Source organism: Alligator mississippiensis, chromosome 1 (assembly GCF_030867095.1).
Source record: "Alligator mississippiensis isolate rAllMis1 chromosome 1, rAllMis1, whole genome shotgun sequence".
Classification (NCBI taxonomy): domain Eukaryota; kingdom Metazoa; phylum Chordata; order Crocodylia; family Alligatoridae; genus Alligator; species Alligator mississippiensis.
The window spans coordinates 470,130,723-470,152,703 of NC_081824.1; the positions used below are offsets into that span (position 1 = coordinate 470,130,723).

The 21,981-nt window shown below is 46.2% G+C and overlaps 1 protein-coding gene across 1 annotated transcript in view; it reads right to left on the bottom strand.

The window, feature by feature from the left end:
- The window catches only part of GUCY2F (guanylate cyclase 2F, retinal), a 64,904-nt gene that overhangs the window by 32,503 nt on the left and 10,420 nt on the right, over nucleotides 1–21,981 (bottom strand). The window contains exons 4-14 of the mRNA XM_019479387.2: nucleotides 20,384–20,468; nucleotides 14,095–14,191; nucleotides 13,405–13,539; nucleotides 10,910–10,990; nucleotides 9,640–9,816; nucleotides 9,217–9,373; nucleotides 7,530–7,679; nucleotides 4,927–5,075; nucleotides 3,686–3,849; nucleotides 2,429–2,621; nucleotides 2,048–2,222 (exon numbers count right to left, since the gene is read on the bottom strand). Coding sequence (XP_019334932.2) covers nucleotides 2,048–2,222; nucleotides 2,429–2,621; nucleotides 3,686–3,849; nucleotides 4,927–5,075; nucleotides 7,530–7,679; nucleotides 9,217–9,373; nucleotides 9,640–9,816; nucleotides 10,910–10,990; nucleotides 13,405–13,539; nucleotides 14,095–14,191; nucleotides 20,384–20,468 — 1,563 coding nt within the window. The remainder of the gene's footprint in view (nucleotides 1–2,047; nucleotides 2,223–2,428; nucleotides 2,622–3,685; nucleotides 3,850–4,926; nucleotides 5,076–7,529; nucleotides 7,680–9,216; nucleotides 9,374–9,639; nucleotides 9,817–10,909; nucleotides 10,991–13,404; nucleotides 13,540–14,094; nucleotides 14,192–20,383; nucleotides 20,469–21,981) is intronic.

Below are 21,981 nucleotides of genomic sequence, written 5' to 3' on the forward strand. Positions count from 1 at the left end.
TGTCAACTTAGTTGATTATGGGAAAGACATTTTTCTTTCCTGTGCTTCACTTTCTTCCTATGTGAAATGGAGACAATGACACTGACCCTTTGGTAAAGTGCTTGGATTTCTACTTCCTTTTATGTGTCAATGACACTCCACTTGTGAATAGGGATGGGGATGTGGACCAGAATAGCAGTCCATCTGCTGCCGTACCTGGGCTCTAACAGCTTCTTTTCCTTTGTCCATGCTCATCTCCAGAATTTTATTTAGCGGCATGCACTGGTTCCTTAGATGCATTTGAGGACCAGTGAGTGCTAGCTGAAGGCCTCTGCTCAGTGTTTCTCCTGGCACCCTAGTTGCTAACCCATAACTAAGGACCTACTCAAATGGCAATTTCACAGATTTTGCAGAAATCACAAAATCCAGCACTGCTCGTGAAATTGGGCAATGTCTGTGAAACCAGTAGGGGAAAAATCTTATTGAAAATATAATGCTGGGTCCCACAAGGGAGCCAGCAGTCCTCATGGCTACCGTGACCTGGTCAAGCAGCCAGCTGGGGCGGGAAGCAGGATATGGGACTGCTGATACAAAAGGGAGCCCAAGATGGCTGCTGTCTATATCCCTTGCCACTGATTGGCTCAGAGGTCTTCTTGTCATGCAGCCCCTCCTTTCTCCACCAATTGGCTGATGGCCCTCTCAGCCAATCAGCGGCAAGGGGTCTTTCAGCCAATTAGAGGTATTGCGGGTGGGGTACCACAATTCACCCATGAAAACGGTGGCTGGCCCTTCGATCTCCCCACAAAATTGGCTGGCTGCCTCCTCAATTTGAGTAGACCCCTACCTATAACCTGCACTCCTCTTCCTTTTTTCTCATGATTTGTATCAGGGTATTAGGTGTTTTACATTTAGCGCCCTCCCTCAAGCCTGGGGTAAGGGTTGCAGATCCCAGTGAGTCTGGGCCAGCAATTCTCAACCAGGGTTGTCCTGCACCTTGGGGTGACACAGGATCCTTTGAAGGGTGTTGGGAGGTGCAAGGACATAAGCAAAGACTCATACTTGGTCCCTACCACCACTGTACAGCCCATCTGGGAGGAGGTAAGCACAGTAATAAATCCATTTTAGAAATAGGGTGCCACTCAACTTACAAAAGTTTTGAAGGGGGCCCTGAGTCTAATGAGGGGAAGCCTTGAGTCTAACAAGAGAGACCTTGGGTCTCAGAAAGGGTGGCTTTTGTCTAAAAAAGGTTAAGAACCACAGGTCTGGTCCCACTGTCAATGTCTATCAAAGAGGCCTGCCTTTGACAGTGGCCCATACTGAAGGCTTCAGAGAGGTGCAAGAAACACAGTGACTGACATTTGTGGAATAATCAACATATTCCTAACCGCAGTTTGTTAGCAATTGACTTCTGCCCTAATGCATGAAAAAAATGTTTATACCCTGTCTAGCATAACAGCTGATGTCTCATTATCCACGTAGGATCCCAATCATAGCAGGAATCCGATGAACTCTGACTTTCATTATATTGAATTTCTGTGAGTTCTGCAGGCTAAGTATAGAAAAGCGGATTCCCTTTTTTTCAGTGTAAAATGTGCAACTTGGTAGTTTGCTCACTGAATATCATTTGAGGGAGGATCATCCAAGTTACTGCCTTTCTAGCACTGAGTATGCTTTATGACTGTATCGGGCACCTTCTTCCTTGATTTCTCTCTGCCCTACACGTTTTTTGATCTCTCTTTACAAGGAAAGTATTTTCTATGTCTCTACATTTCAGTTTATTGTTGCAGGAATTTGACTTCACAGCTCCATTTAACGGTGAGACTTACGTGGCTAAACCCATGAATCGCGCTTAAAATTTAATCCACATGACTAATCCTTTTAGTGGGTTATCTATGTGTAATAAAAGCTACAGGTTGGCCTTTAATAATAGCGACATTCCTACTTGAAATACTTTCCCCTCTTGCTGCTTGAAGGGTCTGTGATATCTTCCAAGCGCAAATGAAAAATGAATGTTTCGAATCTGCAGGTTGTATAGCTTGACCAAGTAGAGCAGACCTCTGTTACCTACCTGTATGCAGTCCTATTCGTATCCTGACGGGTACTTCTGGCATGTGCCTCATTTTAAAAGAGCCCACCGAACTGAGAATGTCCAGAGACATATTGGCTATTTCAGCAGCGTGCTTGTTTCCATTTCGTTTTGGAAGCCCCGATGCCACCATGTAGGCATCACCAATTGTTTCCACCTGAAAAAGAAAGGAAAAAAACCATGGACTTAAACTTCAAGAGTCTGATTTTATTATCACTTCTGGAGCCCCAGATAAGAAGCGGACATGAAGTGGAGTTCAAGCATTGCACTGGTTTTCCAGTGCACCCAAACAGACACCAGTCAATGAAACACCCCAGCCAAGGGGTTGCAACCAGGGTGGCCGAGTTATAAGCCTTTCCTCACCTTGTAAACATCATGATTACCAAGGACAGCATCAAAGAGTGTATAAAGATCATTGAGGAGATCGACCACCTCAATGGGCTCGCTAAGGGCGGAGATGGTCGTGAATCCAACGATGTCACTGAAGTAGATGGTGACCCGGTCAAAATATTCTGGTTCGACCGTGCCACCCGTTTTAAGTGCTTCTGCCACTGACCTGAAATGACAGGAGGTGATGAAAGGCAACTTGACAAGCGTCTTTATCCTTGTAAGTTCAAATGATCTTAGGTTGGAAGATGCTATCAATTGTGACGTGTTGGTATAGCTTTTGATCTGACGGCCGGGTCTTTTACTTGCTTAGCGGCTCCAGATAACAACTGGATCATCCACTGCTACCCATTTACATGTATTTCTTTAGTAGCAGGTGTAAGGCAATTGACTTTGGCTTCAGATAAACCCTTGGTTCTCACCTGGGCGGAGAGTACCATATTTTCTCACATACCACACACCCCAGCATAAAATAGACACCTTGATTTTTGAAAGGCAAAATGAAGACAAAGAGATCCTTGCAGGAAAAAACTGAGCAGCAGCAGCGAGAGAACAGGGCCTGCTCGTTGTTCTGCTTTCTACGAGTCCATGCAGATTTTATTTTTACTTTTGCCTGGTAACCAGCAGAGACTGCTCTTACCATTTTCCTTGCATATAACACAAATTGCCATTTCTAGCAGCTGTTTAAAAAAAAATAAAGGTATGTTCTGTACATGAGAAAATATGCATCTGCCATAGGCCAAGATCCTGCTATCAAAGATTCAGCTGAATCTGTGAGAGCACATGTCCAGAGGTCCCCAACCTCAGTAGGTCTCCATGTGGGCAACGGTGTCCAATCACACAACCACAACCGCAGCTTGGGAAATGTTCAGAGCACCTGTGGGTCCTGTAGGGGAGGAGTGTCAAACATTTGTCCCATGGGCCAGATCCGGCCTGTGAAATGCTGTCATCTGGTTTATGGGCCTCTGCAAAGATCAGGGAATTTGGGAGCAAGGCAAGTGGGGGGTACAGAGACCCACCAGGGATGTATTTCAGCAGCGGTGGGTAAGCAATGGCTGCATTAACTGGCTGCCCAGCCTCTACCACTGGCCCCAGCACCAGACATGAGTCTAGATCCAGCCCCTGAGGAGCCCTGCAGTCCACATCCAGCCTAGGTGGTCCAACCATTTTGTTGCCCCTGCTTTAGGGCAAAGTGGCTTCATAACTAGACTGCCCTTGCATTATTTTACTTACGGGGGGAGCATTTGCGACAGAAGTTTCTCCGTCTTCTGTTTTTCAATTTCCAGCTCTTCTGTCCGTTCCCGGATTAAATCTTCCAGGTTGCTCGAGTACTGCTCAAGCATTCTGAGCATGGAGTCAATGATATTGGTTTTTTTGCCTTTGTTGATGGTTTTGAACTGGAAAATTAAACAGCAGGGTCATTTCCCCGTAATATTTTAAATCAGCACGGGGATGCTAGTATCAGCAGGATGGAAGGGGACAAAAAACCTACACCTGTCAAAGCTGAAGGTGAAATTGTGATGAAAGGTTTTGTCAAATGCATAAACTCTTTAAGATCCCAGATCAATTTAGCAGTCTTATTAGCAGGTGGCCAGCCCTGCTCAAAGCCTAAGCAACACTTAAATCCCACATAAGTCTAGTTGGGCATAAAGCCACCATTCCTATTTTGCACAGGGTTTCTGTAGAGGTAGGGAAAATCCTGGCCCCTGTGGGGGTGCCCAATCAAGTGGTGGCCTGGAGCTATCACCCTTGAGTATGTGTGTCCCTGCTTAAGCAAGCATGTACACAGTCTCCTTTTATTCCCCTTCCTGAGTCGTACTGGACACTTCTCCGTTCCAGCAGAAGATCCAGGGCATCAACCCAGATTTTATGTTGCATGCTGCCTCATTCCCATCTATTGAAATCAAGGGGAATTGCACAGATGCATCTGAAAGCACAATTCCTTATATGTTCACAGAGCTTAAGGGCAGAAGGGAACCGCTGGATTATGTAGCTCAATCTCCTGCATGTCACAAGCTATTAGATTGAAGCCAGCGTCTGCTGCTGAATTTGGACCTTACAAGGTGCTTGAGCGATTGCCCTGAAAACAAATGAAAAGCTTTTTAGTGACTCTTTCAAGGTGAAATGGTAGCTGGCATTCACACTCGCTCTTTGCAGACCCAAAGCACAATGCAGACATGAGTCCTAACCCTGTGAGGATGTGGGTAAGCGTTGCAAATCTGAGACATCAACTCAAATTCTACCCCAGCTCGGGCCGCATGCTGTAGTACACTGAACTGGAAGGTGACACGTGGGGAGTAAAGCAGGCCAGCTGATGTAAATAGTGTTTGAAGACTTCCTGGGGAGCCAATAGCAGAGCCATTAGCAGGACTCAGAAGTTCCCTGCCAAAGTGGGTTTCGAAGACCTCTTGCCTTTAAAAAAGCTACTCCTCTTCCAAGTAGGAATAGCAGAGGACTACAACCTACTTACTGACCTTATTAAATACCTCCTCAAATGTGGGTCTTCGTTCTGGCGATTCACTCCAGCACTGTTTCATCAACTGAATACACTCCATGGGGGCCAGCTCTATGGCGATGTTTGGCCGACAGATGGGTGGAGGCTTCTTTACCTTCTGGATGATTTCTAGAACAAAAGAAGATGGCAAATATGTCGTGGAGGCTGTCATTTGGTGGGCGGGAGAAGCATTGCACTTTTTGCCTCCCCATTTCTACCACCAATGTGGCCTGAGTCTGTCTGGCCAAAACTTCTGCATCTGGCTGCTAGGTAAAATGGGCTTTATAGTTTCTGCCCTGTTTCTAACTGCCAGGTAATCATAAACAGCTACTAGTACTTGGCTGGGAGATTTAATAGCTAGAGGCTGAACTGCTCTCTTAGATGCGGGGCCCACATCATCATGAATGAAGTAGGGTAGCAGGGAGCGTGAAGGAAGCTTGTGCTATCAGTTGCAAGGCTATTGACAGACAGGTCTTCCAGGTCCTAAGCAGCCAATATGGTCATTTGATTACAAAACTTCCTGGAGTTTAATTATTTCTTTTTTAAAGGATATTGGAAAAGGCATTTATTTTAAAAAAAGGAAGGTTGTATGGCAAGGTCTGTCATCAAGGGCTTCAGTCTTGCAAAACGGAGAACACCTCCTGTGAGATGATTACTACCCACAGCTCCCATTACCTTCCAGGACTAGAGCCTTTATTTCCAAAATTGGCATTGTGAGTACTCAGAGGCTGTCAATTCTTTGGCTACCTCATATTTAAGGTGTCCTCCTGTTACTTAAGGCAATCTTAGTGTTTCCCACCAATGACATTTAAGATCTCCCTCCTATCTTAGGCAATTCTGCAGCTTCCTATCAACGTAGAAACAAAACACATGGCCCAAACAGCATGTTTCCTTGGTGAGCCAGGAAAGATGATTTCACCACACAGTTTAAAAAGTTCACTCCACTGGGGAGAGCTACTTGAGCATTATGGAGCAATGAGTGGAAATTCATCATTTTATCCATCAGAGCATGAAAGTACGGAGCGCTCTGCTTAACATCTGCTAGAGAAAACTGCTGGAAATGCTACTAATGGGCAAGGTGGGGAGAACAGCTGGGAAAGCAGAAGAGCCAGTGTTGATTCTGGCATGAGAGGCAAAAGAGCATCCTTAATTAAAGAGCTTGTGGCATCATCATCACCATTATCATCACCGTCATTATTGTTATCATTATTGAATTGGGATAGCAGCTGGGCTGCCAACAAAGTCCTGGACTGCTTGTGTTATACACCCATATAAAACCCAACAATTCCTTCCCCACAACGCTCTACGCTAACACTGATGAATCACTCTCCAGAGGACTTACCCTTTCGCTCATCACTTATAAAATCATATCATACAAAAGTACATCTGGAAGGGCCCTCAGGAGGTCATCTAGTGCAGCCCCCTGCTCAAGGCAGGATCATCCCTGACTAAACCATCCCAGCCAGGTGCCTGTCTAGCCTGCTCTTGAAAACTTCCAGGGATGGACATGCCACAATCTCTCTAGGTAACTTTTTCCAGTGCTGAATCACCCTCAGAGCAAGAAAGTGCCTCCAAATAGCCAACCTAAATTCCCTTTGCTGCAATTTAAGACCATTGCTCCTGAAGCACCTGTGACCTGACTGATTTTAGTGGGTATTTTGGTGATTCTCAAACATTCATTAAGTGGCTGGGACAAAATATCTTTGGGTTCTTCCTAAGCTGTTCCCTCTAACTCTTTGCTATTGATTATCAGGAGCTTGCAATTATCTATCTACAAAAGTATCTATCATCCCTTATTCCCAAAGAAGGGTGCTGGTGCCCAAAAGCTTATAAAGAACACTTTTTCTAATTATTCAGTTGGTCTAATAAAAAGTTACCGCATTTACCCAAATAACCTTGTCTGCCAAATATATATGAGGCACCTAACTTCTATTGTGTGAGTTCTTCTCCCTGATTCAAGGAATGAAATGAGCTAAACGGGAAAATAATTTGTGGCACATAGCCATTAACAAATGCTGAATACAGACTGCATTTCATTGCAGCCCAAAGCCCCAGTCCTGCATGAGTGCATCAGGGAAGGATTTACAATGGCCACTCATCCTTGTTTGTGTGTGAATCCTACGTACTTTCTAAGGCCCAAAATGCTACTCTCCAGCACATAAATACATACCCCATGTACTACAATAATGCAAGTTCTGTCCCATGGAAAAAAGCCAATATTTTGGCAGTTGGATGAAAAGTCAAAATATTTGAACTTAGATGGTCCTGATTCACTGTGGCATCTCAACACCGGGGGAACGCCTGGTGCATTATCAGAAATGTAGTTCAACTAGGGACTAGGGCTCATAGGAAGCAGTGAAGCCTGTGAAACCTGTCCCTGAACCTCCCATGAAGCATTGTGGGTGGAGGGGTTGGTAAAGAAAAGAAACATTTTGATTTTCTTGAGGTAAAAATCAAGTTTTTGTCCCAGAAAATATCAACCGTATTGTAATCTCATTTTCTCACATGAAAATACAACAGGCAGCCTTGCAATATGCTACAGATTTTCTACTGCTCCGAAATGAAAACCGCGCCATGTCCTACCGGCAGCAGGGAGATCCGTGGTACAATACGGCGGCCCTCGAACAATTACTTCTTGTAAGATGATGGAGAAACTATAAATGTCTCCTTTAAATGTACCTGTTCGGATCATGTCTGGCTCTCTCAATAATTCAGGAGCTGTCCAAAGCAGTTCTGAAAAACAGAGTCGTTCAGAGGGATGACATTTCTGCACTGGGGTTCAGGTTGTTGCCACCTAAGCACATTCATGGGAAACCAAATTGCACAGATCTTGTGCTATTCAAGGTCATCAACCCTTTGCATTGCGCCCCTTCTCCACAATGTTTCTCTAGTGAAGAGTCCTTAAGATGAGTCAAGTGCTCAGTTCAAATAATTATTTCCTACCTATGGGGACTTTTTACCATCTTGTACCATCTACACTTTTGCCAGAGCCTGATGAAGGGATTTTGATCCCGAAAGCTTGCAGAAAAGGACAATTTTCTTGCCATTTTCCAGTTGATCTAATAAAAGGTATCATTTTGGAACCAAGAGTTCTAGTTTTTTGTATGTCACATCAAATAACAGAGCCAGGTATCAGGCAAAGGCACCAGGTACAGCTTGAGGACCTGTATGCTCACGATTGAACCAGGTTAGGCCCCGAGACTTCAAATCAATAAGCATGCATCTTATGTTTTTGAATAGAAGTAAAGTTAAGCATGAAATCTTTGCAGGATTGGCCTCCTTGATTTTGCAGTATATTAAAAGTTGGGAAATCTTGAATTATTTTTTTTAACTGTCCGCCAAGACCAGAAATCTAAATCTAAGATTTTTGTCACTGTAAACTGTTCCCCCCCCCCCCAACTTCTTTGCTTAACGCCTTCCCAACCAAGAAATCTTGAATTATTATACCATTTTATTGAGACAGTGGCATGGACCTCGTGAAAGGTTATTCCTATTCAAAGGAAAACGTTTCCCACAAGGACAGCCTATTCTGTTTACTTGGGATGAGGAATGCTTCAAACATGGCGGTCAATCTGACTTCTGCAAGGAATTGCCGGAGCTAGAATCCCATTGAAATATATGAGGGCCAAAGTTGACTCCGACTGAGGACAACGACAAACAGCCACAGACATCAGGAGAGCAGAATTTAAGAATAAGCTGGGCTTATGACTGGAAACTCAAGGTGGGAGCCAAGCTTGGATAAATAGAGCCAGACTAGCGATTTTGGTACAAAACGGTGATGCGCTTGAAATACGACTTTCAAGAGAGGTGCTAGTAACAGAAGGTTTCCACCGTCATGATCCCCATCCAGTTGAAAATCAAGCTCTGTTCAGTTTGGCATTGAAGCTAGATCCAAAACTACAAAGCTGAGATTGGGTCTATGGATTTGAATCCAAATCCGCTACACCACAGAAATTCGGGGTTATTTCGGATGTGAGGTTCCAGTTGGGGGACTCTTTAATTACGATGTGTTTAACATCTGTCATTGCTTATAATGAAATCCCTTTCCACTATTAAGTAGTTTTGCAATCGGCTTTTAGTCCCCAAGAAGCCACTAGAATTAGTGAGCATATACGCTATTTTAATAGTATATAATACATGGGTAACAGATGTTTCATAAGTGAGCAGTTCCTCATGCCGTCATCAACCTGCAATTTTAGGAAGACCCACAACTGGTTCTGTGAAATCAATGGGCATTTATTTCTAGCCAGTCTGTCCCTGCAATGCCTACCTTCCGGCGATCGCTCAGCACGCGGACATTTTTGCGCTTCTAAGAGCTCATTATATCCGTAATCAGTGATCTTCAGCACAAACCGCCCATCCACCACGCAGTTACGAGACTTGAGACGCCCATGAGGAAAATCCCGGTGATGTAAATACTTAATTCCCTGTTAAATATATAATAATAACGCTTTAAAAAAAAATTGATTATTTTGAGACACCAGATCATGTTTTGCTCTAACTAGTGCCAAACTTTGTGTCTTGGGCCCCTCTCTATTTGTCAACAGCAAAAGGCCATTCAACAGGACTGATGCTTTCCTGAGAAGTCACAGTCCTCCTCTGCAAACTTCTGGCTTGTTTCTACTATATATAATTACATCCACCATAGGGCTTTCCTAGCATAGGCAGGCTTGAGTGTGAGCAGGGGATTTACTTTAATTAAATCCATCAGAAGAGATGATTTGAACATCCAATCCAGTTTCACATCCTCATTTCTCAGGAGGTCTTCCAGGCTGCCTCGGGAACAGTGCTCCGTCACTATGGCAAAGAGGCCGCAGTCGGAGAAAAAGCCCATGAATGGATTCACGTTTTCATGACGTAGGTCTTTCATCTAAAATGAGAACATGAATCACAGGAGAAAAAGTTAGCCAGACATCTCAGCAGCTGTTGGTGTGGTGATAGTCTAATCTATTGCAATGGACTCCCCCATAGGCCGCAAACCTAAGAACTGCAGTTGTCCCTCAATTTGAATTGGGAAGGACCAATTTCCCTCCTTGAGTTGGCAAGGACCAACTCTTTAAATGAACTTTTCCACCACTCTGCATTATATTAGCTCCTCTATATATTATCGTGGTTGTATACTAGTCAGCCAGCTAGAAGATAAAACTGCTGGAAGAAGGTCAACAGAAAATTGTATTTCTTTGGATGGGTTGGGCCAGATTCTCAGCTGGGATGGAGTGGTGTTGCTGGGATAAATTGACTTCAGCAGATGTTGGTTGACACTAGCTGAAGGTCTGCTAGTTTTGCAGGATCATGCTGTCATATCGTGCTGCCATGCCGTTGTCTTGATTATTTAGACTGTCCCCAGAATGATGGCTATGGAGGAATGCTCTGGCAAACCCTTCTTATGCAGCAAAACTTCCCCGTGTTAGCAATAGCAGACGGCAGGCCAGTGACCTTGAATCTGAATAATTAATGTGTGTGGTTGTCACATATTGAATGTCACAAGGAGACTTTTGACAGGCAAATGAGTTGGAAACACAAAGCAAGCCCTGGAGAAATCTATGGCCTTGTTATTGTCACAGTGGTTGCCAGACAACAAATAAGGCATGAAAATAGCCACTAGGTGCATTATCTTTGGCTGATCCCTGAGCCATCAGGGAGGACTTGTTCCAAACTAATGTGTCTTCGAAGACACAGTCACACAGGAGACTCATTTTGCATTCAATGCCCCATCAGCCTGAAAGCATCAGGCCCATGGTGGGATTTAGCAAGCCAATGACTGAAACATGGGTTGTTGGCAGGCTTGTCGGCTTCAATTCCGTGCATGCCACTTCACAGGGGTCTCGACCAACGGGCATCATTAACAGCTATGATGCACAACTCAAGGCATAAATGCAAGTTATAGAGCATCCAAATTCCTTACAGTTTCCAAGGTATGGCTGCAACTGGCCACTATGTCCCCATTCAGCCACTGCTCCTACCTTTCGCAGTATGCTGGTGGAGCTTTGTCGCAGGTCTTGAAATGCTCCCGACTCAAATTTCTTCAGCCACACCCAGTCTCCCTGTCCACAATACAAGTGGGTCAATGAGAAATCAAACCCTTTGGCAAAAGTTAAAACTAGAAAGGGAGGCCTGTACCCAAACTTTGAAGTTCAGGTTGGCTGCAAACTCCATGACTCTGGACTGTCCCTATCCAGAATCTGACCCAGAACACGAGATGCAAGGCCTCTTGGGACTGGGTGAGGTAGGGTCTGGACTTGGATTGGAACTTCATTAGCACTTAATGAGGAGCCCAAGCATGAGTATTACATCCTGTGGGTTCCCACCAGAGTCCCGCTGTGGCTTTCGTGGCCTACTTTTTTTTTTATGAGCTCTCCCTTTTCTTGGATTCTTTGCACCATTTTTTTTGTCGAAGCATCTACTTCTTCTAGGTGTTGTCTTCACTCATACTCCATGCAACCTCAATTACTCTTTAACCTTTGCAATCATGTACACCATATTAAAGAGTGCTTCTCTGTGGTGACCAGTAGCTGGTGACAGGTAGCCATCTGAGACAGTGAACCTGGATGTAACAGCTGTCACCATAGGTAATTAGCAGAGCTGGGACCCAAGGCCTTTCTCATGGCAACACAGGGCTTCTACCACTTATAAGAAGCAAGTTGCTCCACTAGCTGGTAGAAGCTGAAGGGAAACTCTCTATCCCCAAACTGGGACAAAGGGAGCTTGCTTGGTTGAATGGGATCCTGGCATAAAGAGGTTGTCTCTTCCCAAGAGAAGCACTTCATTGGAAAGCTAAACGTAAGTTAACTAGTATTTAGATTAAGCAATAGAAATGCAAAAACATACTCACACCTGGGAAGATGGTGTAAGCTAGACCTCAGGATCTCTGAGCCCTTGTTAGTTGTTCAGTTCCCCCAACAACTTGGATTGATTACCCCCCCACAGCTCAAGCCCATTGTTCCCCTCATCCCCCCTCCCCAGGCTTACAATCATAGATGTACAAGCATTAATGACATGCATCAATCATTAATGGCATGTTAAAACTTTATTTGGTATATGGTAATAAAAGGGGTAATCATGAAGGCTCCCCACCTCCGGCTAAGTGGAGAATTTATGATCAATTTAACGAGGATGCTCTTTCAGAGATTATTAGTTAGGACTCTTGAAAACAAGTGCTGTTCTTGATGGGAATGGGTTTCAACTACTTTGTGTTACTATGGCTAGACACTTACTCACTGCTTTCCTGTTTGAATTAGCAAATAACATGGAATCTGGCCTTGCAAATCTTCATACAAGGTTACCCAGAGTTTTTATAATTTTAAGATACACACAAGAACATAAGAACTGCCATTCATTGGGTCAGCTCATACATCCATCTTGTCCAGTACCCTGTGTCACAGTGACCTGGGTCTGACCAGGGTTTTTTCCACTGTTGCTCTCTCACTTTGGGTGCCCATACACGTGCAGAGGCTGCTCCAACGTAAGTACAGTGCATTGGAGCAGACTCAATTAACTGAGTCTGCTGGAGCGTGCTAATTAGTGCACTCCAGCAGCTTCTGCATCTTGTCTATCAGCATCCCTGAACTTCAAAATGACAGCAGAGGTGCTTTAACTAAAGCTCGTTTGATGAGCTCATCAAACGAGCTTTAGTTAAAGTGCCCCTGCCACTGTTTTGAAGTGAAGTGATGCTGATACACGAGACATTGTGGGTGCTTTAATTAGAGTGGCATTCGGAGCTGCTCTAATTAAAGAGTCCCCACCCCTGCAACCCAGAGCATGTGTAAAAATACCCTCGAAGCATCCAGCATTTAATGTCTAGGAACTTCTGATTCAGAAGCTGTGCCCCTAACTCCCTGCTCAATAGCTATTGATGCCCCTTTCCTCCAAGAATGTGTTCAACCTCTTTTTTTTTAATCCGGCTAAATTGTCAGCTTCCACAATGTCTTGTGGCAATGAGGTCCACACTTAAAGGACGCACCTTTTGTCAGTTTGAACATTTACAGCCACCTCTTATTTTCATATAATGAAGGATGTATATAAGATGGAGGCACTTCTGGCAAGGTCGCTAATCACTGGCAATGCGTAGGGGGTGCACGTGTACCCCCTGAGCTTAGCGGTGCACCCCCTGCAAAAAACACTGCCCACATCGCTGGTGGTGTCTGCAGGCGGTCCCTGATGGCTGCTGGCCACTGCCGATGTTGCCGGCGGTGTCTGCAAGTGGTCACCGACCACTAGTTGGCACTTGCCACCCCCACGCCTCCACCACCAACATTGCCGTGGCCACCCGTGGGAGCTCCCCGCTCGCCACTGCTACCTGCAGGCGGTCGCTGTGCCCCCCCAGCCTCCAAGGGCATGCAGCGTTCATGCCTCTAATGTGTTCCTTACAGCAGTAGTAGGCTCTTTTCCTCTCTATAAACTAACCACTAAATGACGGTGAAACACGCTTTACAAAAGGGCTACGTAGGCCCATGATTACCTCAAACAAAGCCACACTGGAGTTTTCATGTGTTGCCTCTATGCTTTCCAGAGACGAGGAGCGAGCCGGTACAGATTTCAGGCTTCGGCCATCAGAAAGTGTCTTTGCGTCACTCAAGCTACTCAAGGTCAGCCTCTGTCGAAGTAATTAAACTGGATATTAAAAAAGGAGCTCCTGTGTACCTAACCTGCCACTCAGATTCAGCTCTAGGCTAGCAGAAATGTGACACGCTTCACACATTTCAGAAATGCTTTCTATACCGCACAATCTCGTTATCACACATCGGGTAATGCAGTCAATCTCTCCACGGCTTGCAAGCTTAGGAAAGACCCAGTTATTTGAAATAATATGCCAGCCCCTGCCCTTTGTCTCATGGAAATGTCACAGATCAGGATTCCCCCACTAAAAAGAGAGTTATCCTTCTGTCTGGACACAGAGCAGGAATTCAGCTCCTGTAGGTTTGAGGAGGGTCAGTTTGCACCTGATAAAGAGTTGACCCTGGAAGAGCAGCTAAAAAATACTCAGCTACTACAGGGAACACCTGTATATAGTGAGAAAAGGGAGGCTCAGAGAGGTTTTTGGCTCTGCCGGGGATGCGCAGTGAGTGTGAAGACAGCGTGTAGCAGCCCTGTTCTTGGCATGCGGCTCTCCCCAGCAGATTGCATATACAAAGTGAATGTAAAAACATACCTTCTTGCTCAGGTTAGGGTTTATAAATGTGAGGTCGTCCAATGTCAGTAAGATTTTATTAGGTCCCTTGACTAACTGGATCTTTATGAGGGTGTTCCTGAAAGAGTCAGAAGGTCAGCGTTATCATTTGTAGGCATGGGACTGGATTATGACCAAGAGAAATCTCACTTACGCTGCCTCCCTTTTGTGCTAACGTGGTGCGACACATGAGGATGGGGAGGACATGACACAGTGAGAGCAAAAGACATGACTTCTGTGCCTTGGCTTATATTAACATCCTTTGCAGCAACACAGTGTTTTCTGTCCCAGGATATACATTGCTCTACAAACAGTGATGGATTGAACCTCAGAGAGAGTCATTGAAATGGAGCTACAAATTCATACAGAAGTTAATCCAGGCATAAAGGTGAAGTGTACAGCTTGGATCATGTTTGGCTTATTTGTTTTTTTTCAGTTCCACATTTACTCAGCGTCCTACAAATTCCACTGAAGTATGAATTGAAGTGGCCCATAGGGAGGTCGCCTTTAACCAACCGTGCAAGTGGGAAAGACTTATTGGTCAAGGTACTGGGAATCTGCATCTTGCCAAAGAGCATCCATTATAGCAGGTCATCACATTGAAATGCTATGATATTCTTATATACTGTCTTAGTGAGCTGCCAACAGGTGCCTCCTGCAAGATGGCTTTGGACACTTTGATAGCCTGCAAGGTTTATAGAGTCATTGAAAAGTAGGACTGGAAGGGACCTCAGGAGGTCATCTATAAGCTAACCCCATGCTCAAGGCAGGATCATCCCTGAGTAAACCATCCTAGACAAGTGTCTGTATAAGCTATTACTAAAAACTCCAGGAACAACCCTCATTCACAACTACTGAAACATCAAAATACCCTTTAACTTGCCACAGGTGAAGCAAGGGGATGAGGGCACTATCAATGCCCTGTCACTGCAAGGACAGGAAAGAGTTCATTAAAATATGCTCAAGAGAGCCAAGGTAGAGGGCCATGTCCCCTGCTACAAAGGAAGGTAGTAAACCTCACAGTCTGAACCAGTCTGACCAGATCGTAAAATTGCTTCTTGACCCCAGTTGTGGCTTGACCCTGAGCAGAAGAGCAAAACCACTGGGCTTTTTAAGTACCAGAAAAAGCATCATCCCACCCCCATCAAAATCCCCAGCCCTGGTGTGGCCAACACCCCACACAATTTTGCAGGATTGCTTTGTGGGACCTGGAAAATTTAGGGCACAGATCAGCCCACTGATGGTGGATCAGCCTGGTGCCTGGATTTGATGGCCAAAGCAGCCTCTTTTGCACTAGAGGCACAGCACAAGCCATAGCGAGGCAGGTTGAACTCAGCAAGCACCCAAAATATGCCCAAGGATACATGGCTAACTTGCTACTTAAATGAGGCCCGGCAGTCTTCCAGGCATCCCACAATGCAGTGTTCCCCGCCTGCAGGGGGAAGAACAGGGCAGTGTGTCGGTGAGCACTCTCCAGTGTGCTCCACCATTGCTTTCCCAGAGTGCCTTTCTGTTGGGACTGGGAGATCTCACCCCCTATTGCCAGAAGTGGGAGACCTGAAGTGCTGGGAGCCTATGGGGGGCTAATAGCAGTAAGGGTTTGGGGACCCCAGCAGCAACTTCAGGGTCAAGAGCTCATGGGGTGTCCATAGCAGGCCGGGTGCTGGAAGTACTCACTGACTGCTCTGTGCCCCACTTCCTTGCCTGTTGTGGGGAACGAGGGGGAGAGGCACAGGCCCACACAACCTCCATCGTGCTGCCTGGCTAGAAAGCACTACCACTGCATGCTAGTGCTGTGATTTTGAAGTGCTATGGTGTGTGTGGGGGGGACATGACAGAGGCCGTATGTCTGTCTGCAGCTGAAATGCTTTGTTGTAAAACAATTCAAACTCCATTGCACTTTGAAGTGTTTCAGATGTTACATCTGCTCCCACCCCTAGCACATTCATATAATCACAGTAAAGGACATTGGTTGGCATCCTCGTTTGGGCAACTGAGCTGTCAAAAAAAAATAGCAGCAGACACTCCTACGTCTACGTAACTTATACAATACTGGGGTACCCAGGAAAACTCAACAGTAAAAATGCACCAGCATATGTTACACCAGTGTAAGTGCTGTGTGTGTGTAGTTATTCCAGATCAAGCCTTTGTTCACTCACATATTCCTTTATCACCTAGGTGGCCTATACACATGCTCGTTGGTGTCCTAACTAGAACGTGACTTGACTTGACGGAGCAGACTTGATTAATCGAGTTTGCTCTGCATACAAATTCGAACACTGCAGCATCACCACAGCCATAGGTGACTGGTAGGGGGTGCATGGGGGTGCACGTGCCCCCCCGACGGGGCCAGTGGCCCCCCCCGACAGCTGACACTGATGCTGTCAGTAGGGCTGGCCCTGACAGGGCCGCCGGTGGCAGCTTCTACAGGTGACCCCCCAGATTCGGGAGGCTGGCCCAGTCACTCATGACCACAGCATCATGTGTATTAAGCCCTTGTGTATATAAAAATGGCCGTGGGGTGCTTTAATTAAACCTCATCGAATAAGGTTTAGATAAAGTATCCTGCAGCCATTGTTAAACATTTGAGAGCTTAATGCACATGATGCTGCAATGTTTTAATTAGAGGGCTGCCTGGGAACCACTCTAATTAAAATGCTTCCCTCCCACCTCTGGGCATGTGTATAGGCAACCCTAGTGTCAGGGTACTGTTACAGCATCTCATGGGACAGCTGCCCTGAGATAGCTGTCTGTTTTAGCTCCTAGTAGTGTCAGAGTGATGTTGTAGTCGTGATGGCCCAGAAATGGTGTGAGAGACAAGGATTTCTTACGGTGCTATCTTTTATTGGACCAACTATGTCGTTGAGATAAAGTTAGATAAAAAATATCTTGCATTCGAAAGCCTCTCTTTAGTCCCAGTGACATAGTTGATCCAGTAAAAGATATCATCCTAAGACAGCCTTGCTTCTTGATAGATTCTAGTGTAATTTATATTGAAGTATAAAACCAATGCAAAGACATTGATATGGATCTCGCATGTCCAGGTCCTGGGGGAACTGAGGCCCAGGTTAGTGATTCAAGTTCCTATTGATTTCATCTGAGTCAAGCTCAGACACTTGGTAAAAAAAGCATGTGATTTGGCAACCGGCATTCGACTTGCTAGCGAAAGTACTTACTGACAGGCCCTTTCGGAGAAGAACATACAAACAGCTTGGCAGGTATTTTCTGGACTGATGTAAAAAGACAGCCTGCCAGCGCCCTGTCTGTGCTTCTGGGAACTGCTGAGTATCTGGGGAAAGTCAAGCTTCGATAACATTTCCCAGCTGGTTCCAGTTCAATCCAAGAGCCAGCAAATCGAATCACTCAAATGAATGGAGCTGACTCCACTTGACACCATGGTTGAACTTGGCACTGACTTTCTGTGGAGTTTCCCTGTCCCATCAGCTGCTCTGGATTCAGAGGGAGATGGAAATCAGGCTAAGGAAATCTAAGACTGCAACTTCCACTTGCTACTACTTCATGCTCCTTTAAGACTTGCTCCGAGTTGTGCCATTTTACCAACATGCAGTTTGCATCCACTTTTTATATATCGCTTCTGGCTTTGCCCCCTGAGCTCTATGAAGTGATTGGATTGTAAAGCATCTTCTGTAGAGCTAGAAGAGCAGGGCACAGCAAGAACAGAAATGAAAAGGCATTTTTAAGAGTTACGTATGAATGCTTAGACCGCCACGTATTTTCGTCTGACACCCATGTATGCAAGAAAGTCTTTGTTCTTCACATACATGTTCCACTGGGGTATCAGTTAAGCTAAGGATGCATGGGCTACACCGACTGAGCTGTCGCCACTGACCTCCGTGGGGCTCAGCTGGTTCCCACGACCTGGGGAGCCAGCCCTTCGAGGACTTAGACATGTGACATGTTTACTCTGGTATAACCTGCCTTTACACCTGTGTAAAGACTAAGTGGACACATAAGGCTAAATCCTCTTTCACCTTTGTGCACCTTAGTGGCACTTCTGTAGCCATGTCAGTGCTGTTTTTGGCATTTGCTGGTAGTTGGAGTCTATTTCTAGCCCTGGTAGAAGAGGATCATCCAGGCCCCTGCTGGAAGGAGGGGATGAGAAGAGCCCTCCCACCTTTTCCCAGAGGATAGTAGTCCACACACTTTCCTGCCTTGAGCAGGGGGCTTTTCTGCAGCTTGTATTCAATATTCATTAGATTGAATGAGTAATATTCATTGGACTGGATCAACAGCAGCGGGGTCAGCGGCCGGGGTCAGGATCCAGCTCCCTTCCCTCTAGGGCAGCATCAAAGACAAAAAAAAGATACCCTGGAGATCTTGACACACATCTTGCTGGGGTCATCTGACCCTAGCAGTTTTTCCTGCCCAAGTGCAGGGGGGCTGGACCTGATAATCTCGTGAGGTCCCTACCAACCCCTAGCATCTATGAATCAGTCCATACGCTCTCTCACACCCCAGGTTGAGTCTTTGTGTTCATATACTCCCTTCCTTCATGTCAGATCATCATCTCCTGCAGACCGTTGACTTCGGGGTTGAAAGTTCATCGTGACTCATAAGTGGACTTACAAAAGCAAGGTCTGGTACCTCTGAGAGCAGCCTCCGCTAGAAGCAGTCAGAGAGCCTTGCTCTTATTTATACAGCTTAGTGGCTTGGAGACAGAGAGAGAGAGAGCAGGGTTTTTTTTAGTCAGGAAGGATTAAAACAAAGTCCTTGGATCCTGCAGCTGGAAGGGGTCCAGAGGCAGCAGTGTGCTCAGGCAGAGGAGCAGGTTAGGATGCTCCTCAATGCCAGGCACCCTAGGTTGGTGTGGGCAGCATGGGCTATTGCACTTGGGAGAAAGATCAAAAATTCAAGAGATGCTTCTAATTGGGGGTCAAGGGCTGGCCTGGATTGGGAGGAAGAATCCATCCAGCATACCTTGAATATTTGGCTCCAGGCCTCGGTGATTGGTATTTATCCATCGCCATTTATTAGCTATGGTTGGAAAGGAGAATAAGCCCTTTACGGCATCATGGTTGTGTCTGTGGTGATCAGCACTCTAGCATCTGACCCTATGTATACCCTGGTGCTGGTTTGCTGAGGCTGACCACGCGTTCCTCCCACGGGGCCTGGGGCATCAAGTACCAACAGCTATCACAGCAGGAGCCCCTCCTACCCCTTCTTCACTTAAATGATTTGGGGGTGGAAGTCCTGCTGTTGACGCCTCCATCCATCTTTCATGCTCTTCTTGTTACCTTTTTAGTTATAGTCATTGATAAAAATAACAGAGCTAGCTGGAAGCACAGAGAGCTGGGAAAATGGACTGGATTGAAGTACACCCATAGCCACTGAAGGCCCCTATTCAGAGACGTTATCATCCAGGGTCTGCACCCTGGACTGGAGCAGCAGCAAGGCCAGGCTGGCAGGGGGAGCAGCTGCCTTTTCCACCCCCTCCTCTCAGTGGGTGCCCTGGTTACCCACAACGTGGCATGCTACTACCCCTAGTTCTTCCCCCATTGAAATCAATGGCAAGGCTCCTATTGAAGTCAGCAATCCAGGATAAGCCCTGAAAGGCACATACAGTGGCTGCCATGAAAATGGTTGAATTTCTTGTTCTTTGAAAGAAACACAGATGGAGCTCAAGGGGCAGGGTTCAGCCCTAGTTACCAGAATAGGGGACGTGAAAATTACTGTACGGGAGCAAACCAGTGCTCCTTTAGAAACCCTGAGAATACCAGTAGCTGATGCTTCAGGGAAGAAACCCAGTACAGAACAATTTGGAATAAGCAGAATAGCAAGATCCTACAGTCAGCACCACGCCGTTTCCAGTCTCCTCTACCTGAACAGGAGCAACAACTGCATACTTAGCACTTCCGCAGAACTAGTCACCTTCTGGGCGCTTTAGAGTCATCAGCCAATTAATCCGCACAAAATCCCTGTGGGTGGATCGGTCACAGCCTAGCTAGTGTACAAAACCCGGAGTGGATTAGTGCAACTCTGGGTCCTACGCAGGATGTTACACAATCCGTGTAGCGCCATGTTGCTCACGGAGCTGCGTGCAGCTGACAGTATTTGATCTGCACTGTATACATGGAGAGGTCTGGGGCAGCTGGAGAGCAGAAGCAGAGCGGTGGGGAACGTAATAGCGATCTGGACCATTGCAGGAAGCTTCTGAGTGGCCACAGAGGGCTACTGATGAAACTCTACCCCGAAACAGGAGAGAAGGGCAAACAAGCAAGCATGCAATCAAAAATATTACGGCAGTGATCACCTGATGAGATGAGCAAGACCTGCACCACACAGCACCAGGATAAATATCAGTACCAGTCCCAGCATCACCATCATAGGTTCAATACCTACGTGGAAGGGAGAAAACAGATCAGAAAGTGTGTCGATTTTAGGAGATAGGCAATGACGTGACCCCTGCCCCCATGCTAGTGTTACAAAGCCGAGCACCCAAAAATGAGGGGCTGCCTTTTGGTGCTAATTTGGCCTTCTTGCATGCATTAGGACAGGCTTGTCCAACTGGCAGCCTTCAGGCCGCATGCAGCCTCTGAGGACCTAACTCACAGCCCATGGGACCACTCCCAAGATCACTCCTGCTGCTGCTGGCACTAGTTTCTCTGGGCTCCCATTACCTCCTTCAGCTACTGCTTCCTACCCCTGCCCTTAGAGGTGAGGCGCAGCATCCCTGGGACCTGGGGGAGCCCTTGGATGTGCAGCCTCTGGCCACGCACAAGAGGGACAGCCCTGAATAAGGACACGCCCTGGAAATACATCACCACGTCCTGCTTTTGTCACTGGACCCCTACTTCATTCAATGCACTGGATGTGCACAAAAAAGTGTGCGACCACATGCATAAAGGCAAGATCATAATGTAGATGGACGAGGGGACAGAATGAAGGCTGCACCGTCAGCTTTTATTCTCTCACTTGGAGCGCTTGGCTTTACAACCATTTCCTGATGCAGCTTTTAATCCCTTTCCTAAGCTTTTATGAAGAAAAAAAAATCCTAGAAACTGCAATGCAAAATTTTAGCTCATGGACTCCCACTGACTGCCACATTGGTCATCAGAAGGGCTGGGACCTCTAGATCCATAGTGCTACTTGGTGAGCAAGACAATGGAGTAACTGGCAGCAGTAGAAGGCTGTTATCTTCCATGCATACCTCTCAGTAGAAAAGATGGAGCTCCATACATTGCCTGGATGTTTCACAGCTATGTGCCAGATGGCAAATGAAGGGTGAGACTAGGGACTAGCGGGTTTAGCTCTGGTGTCTGTTGTGTCCTCCTTCTGCCTTACCTTCCCTAATCAGCCTCTGGCTCCCCTCTGCCATTACCCCTTCCTAGCCTCTGCCCATCAGCCCCTGTCGCTGCCCACCTCCTTCTTCTTCTGTCCTTTCTCCATCTCTCCCACTGTGTTGCTATCCTCATCTTCTCCTACACTCCTACACTTCCCAATGAACTCCTCTCCCTTTTCTCCTGCTCTGGTCCTGCTTTATCCCAGGTACTTGTCTTCTCTCTCCCCCAAATTTCCCCTCTAGTCCTTCACCATTCACCAACCATATACAGCACAAGATTTTTTTGGAGGTTTTACAACTTAGTGTACTTAAGTAAACCTGGGATACCAAAAGGCCAGTCCCACCAGCTGACACTAGGCCAACCCCACTGCCAGATTCAGAGTCCCTGCTCCAAAACATGTCGTTGTGAAGAGCTGCAAGATTTTTTTTTTTAACACAGGGTAGACAGTCCATTCACCCTGACCTTGACACTGAAACATTTACATTGAACTTAAATTTCTAAATAGGTCATCCGGAGGCATATTTATGGCCCAGTAGTAGGTCGCGGATATAATGGGAAATGTTGGGCA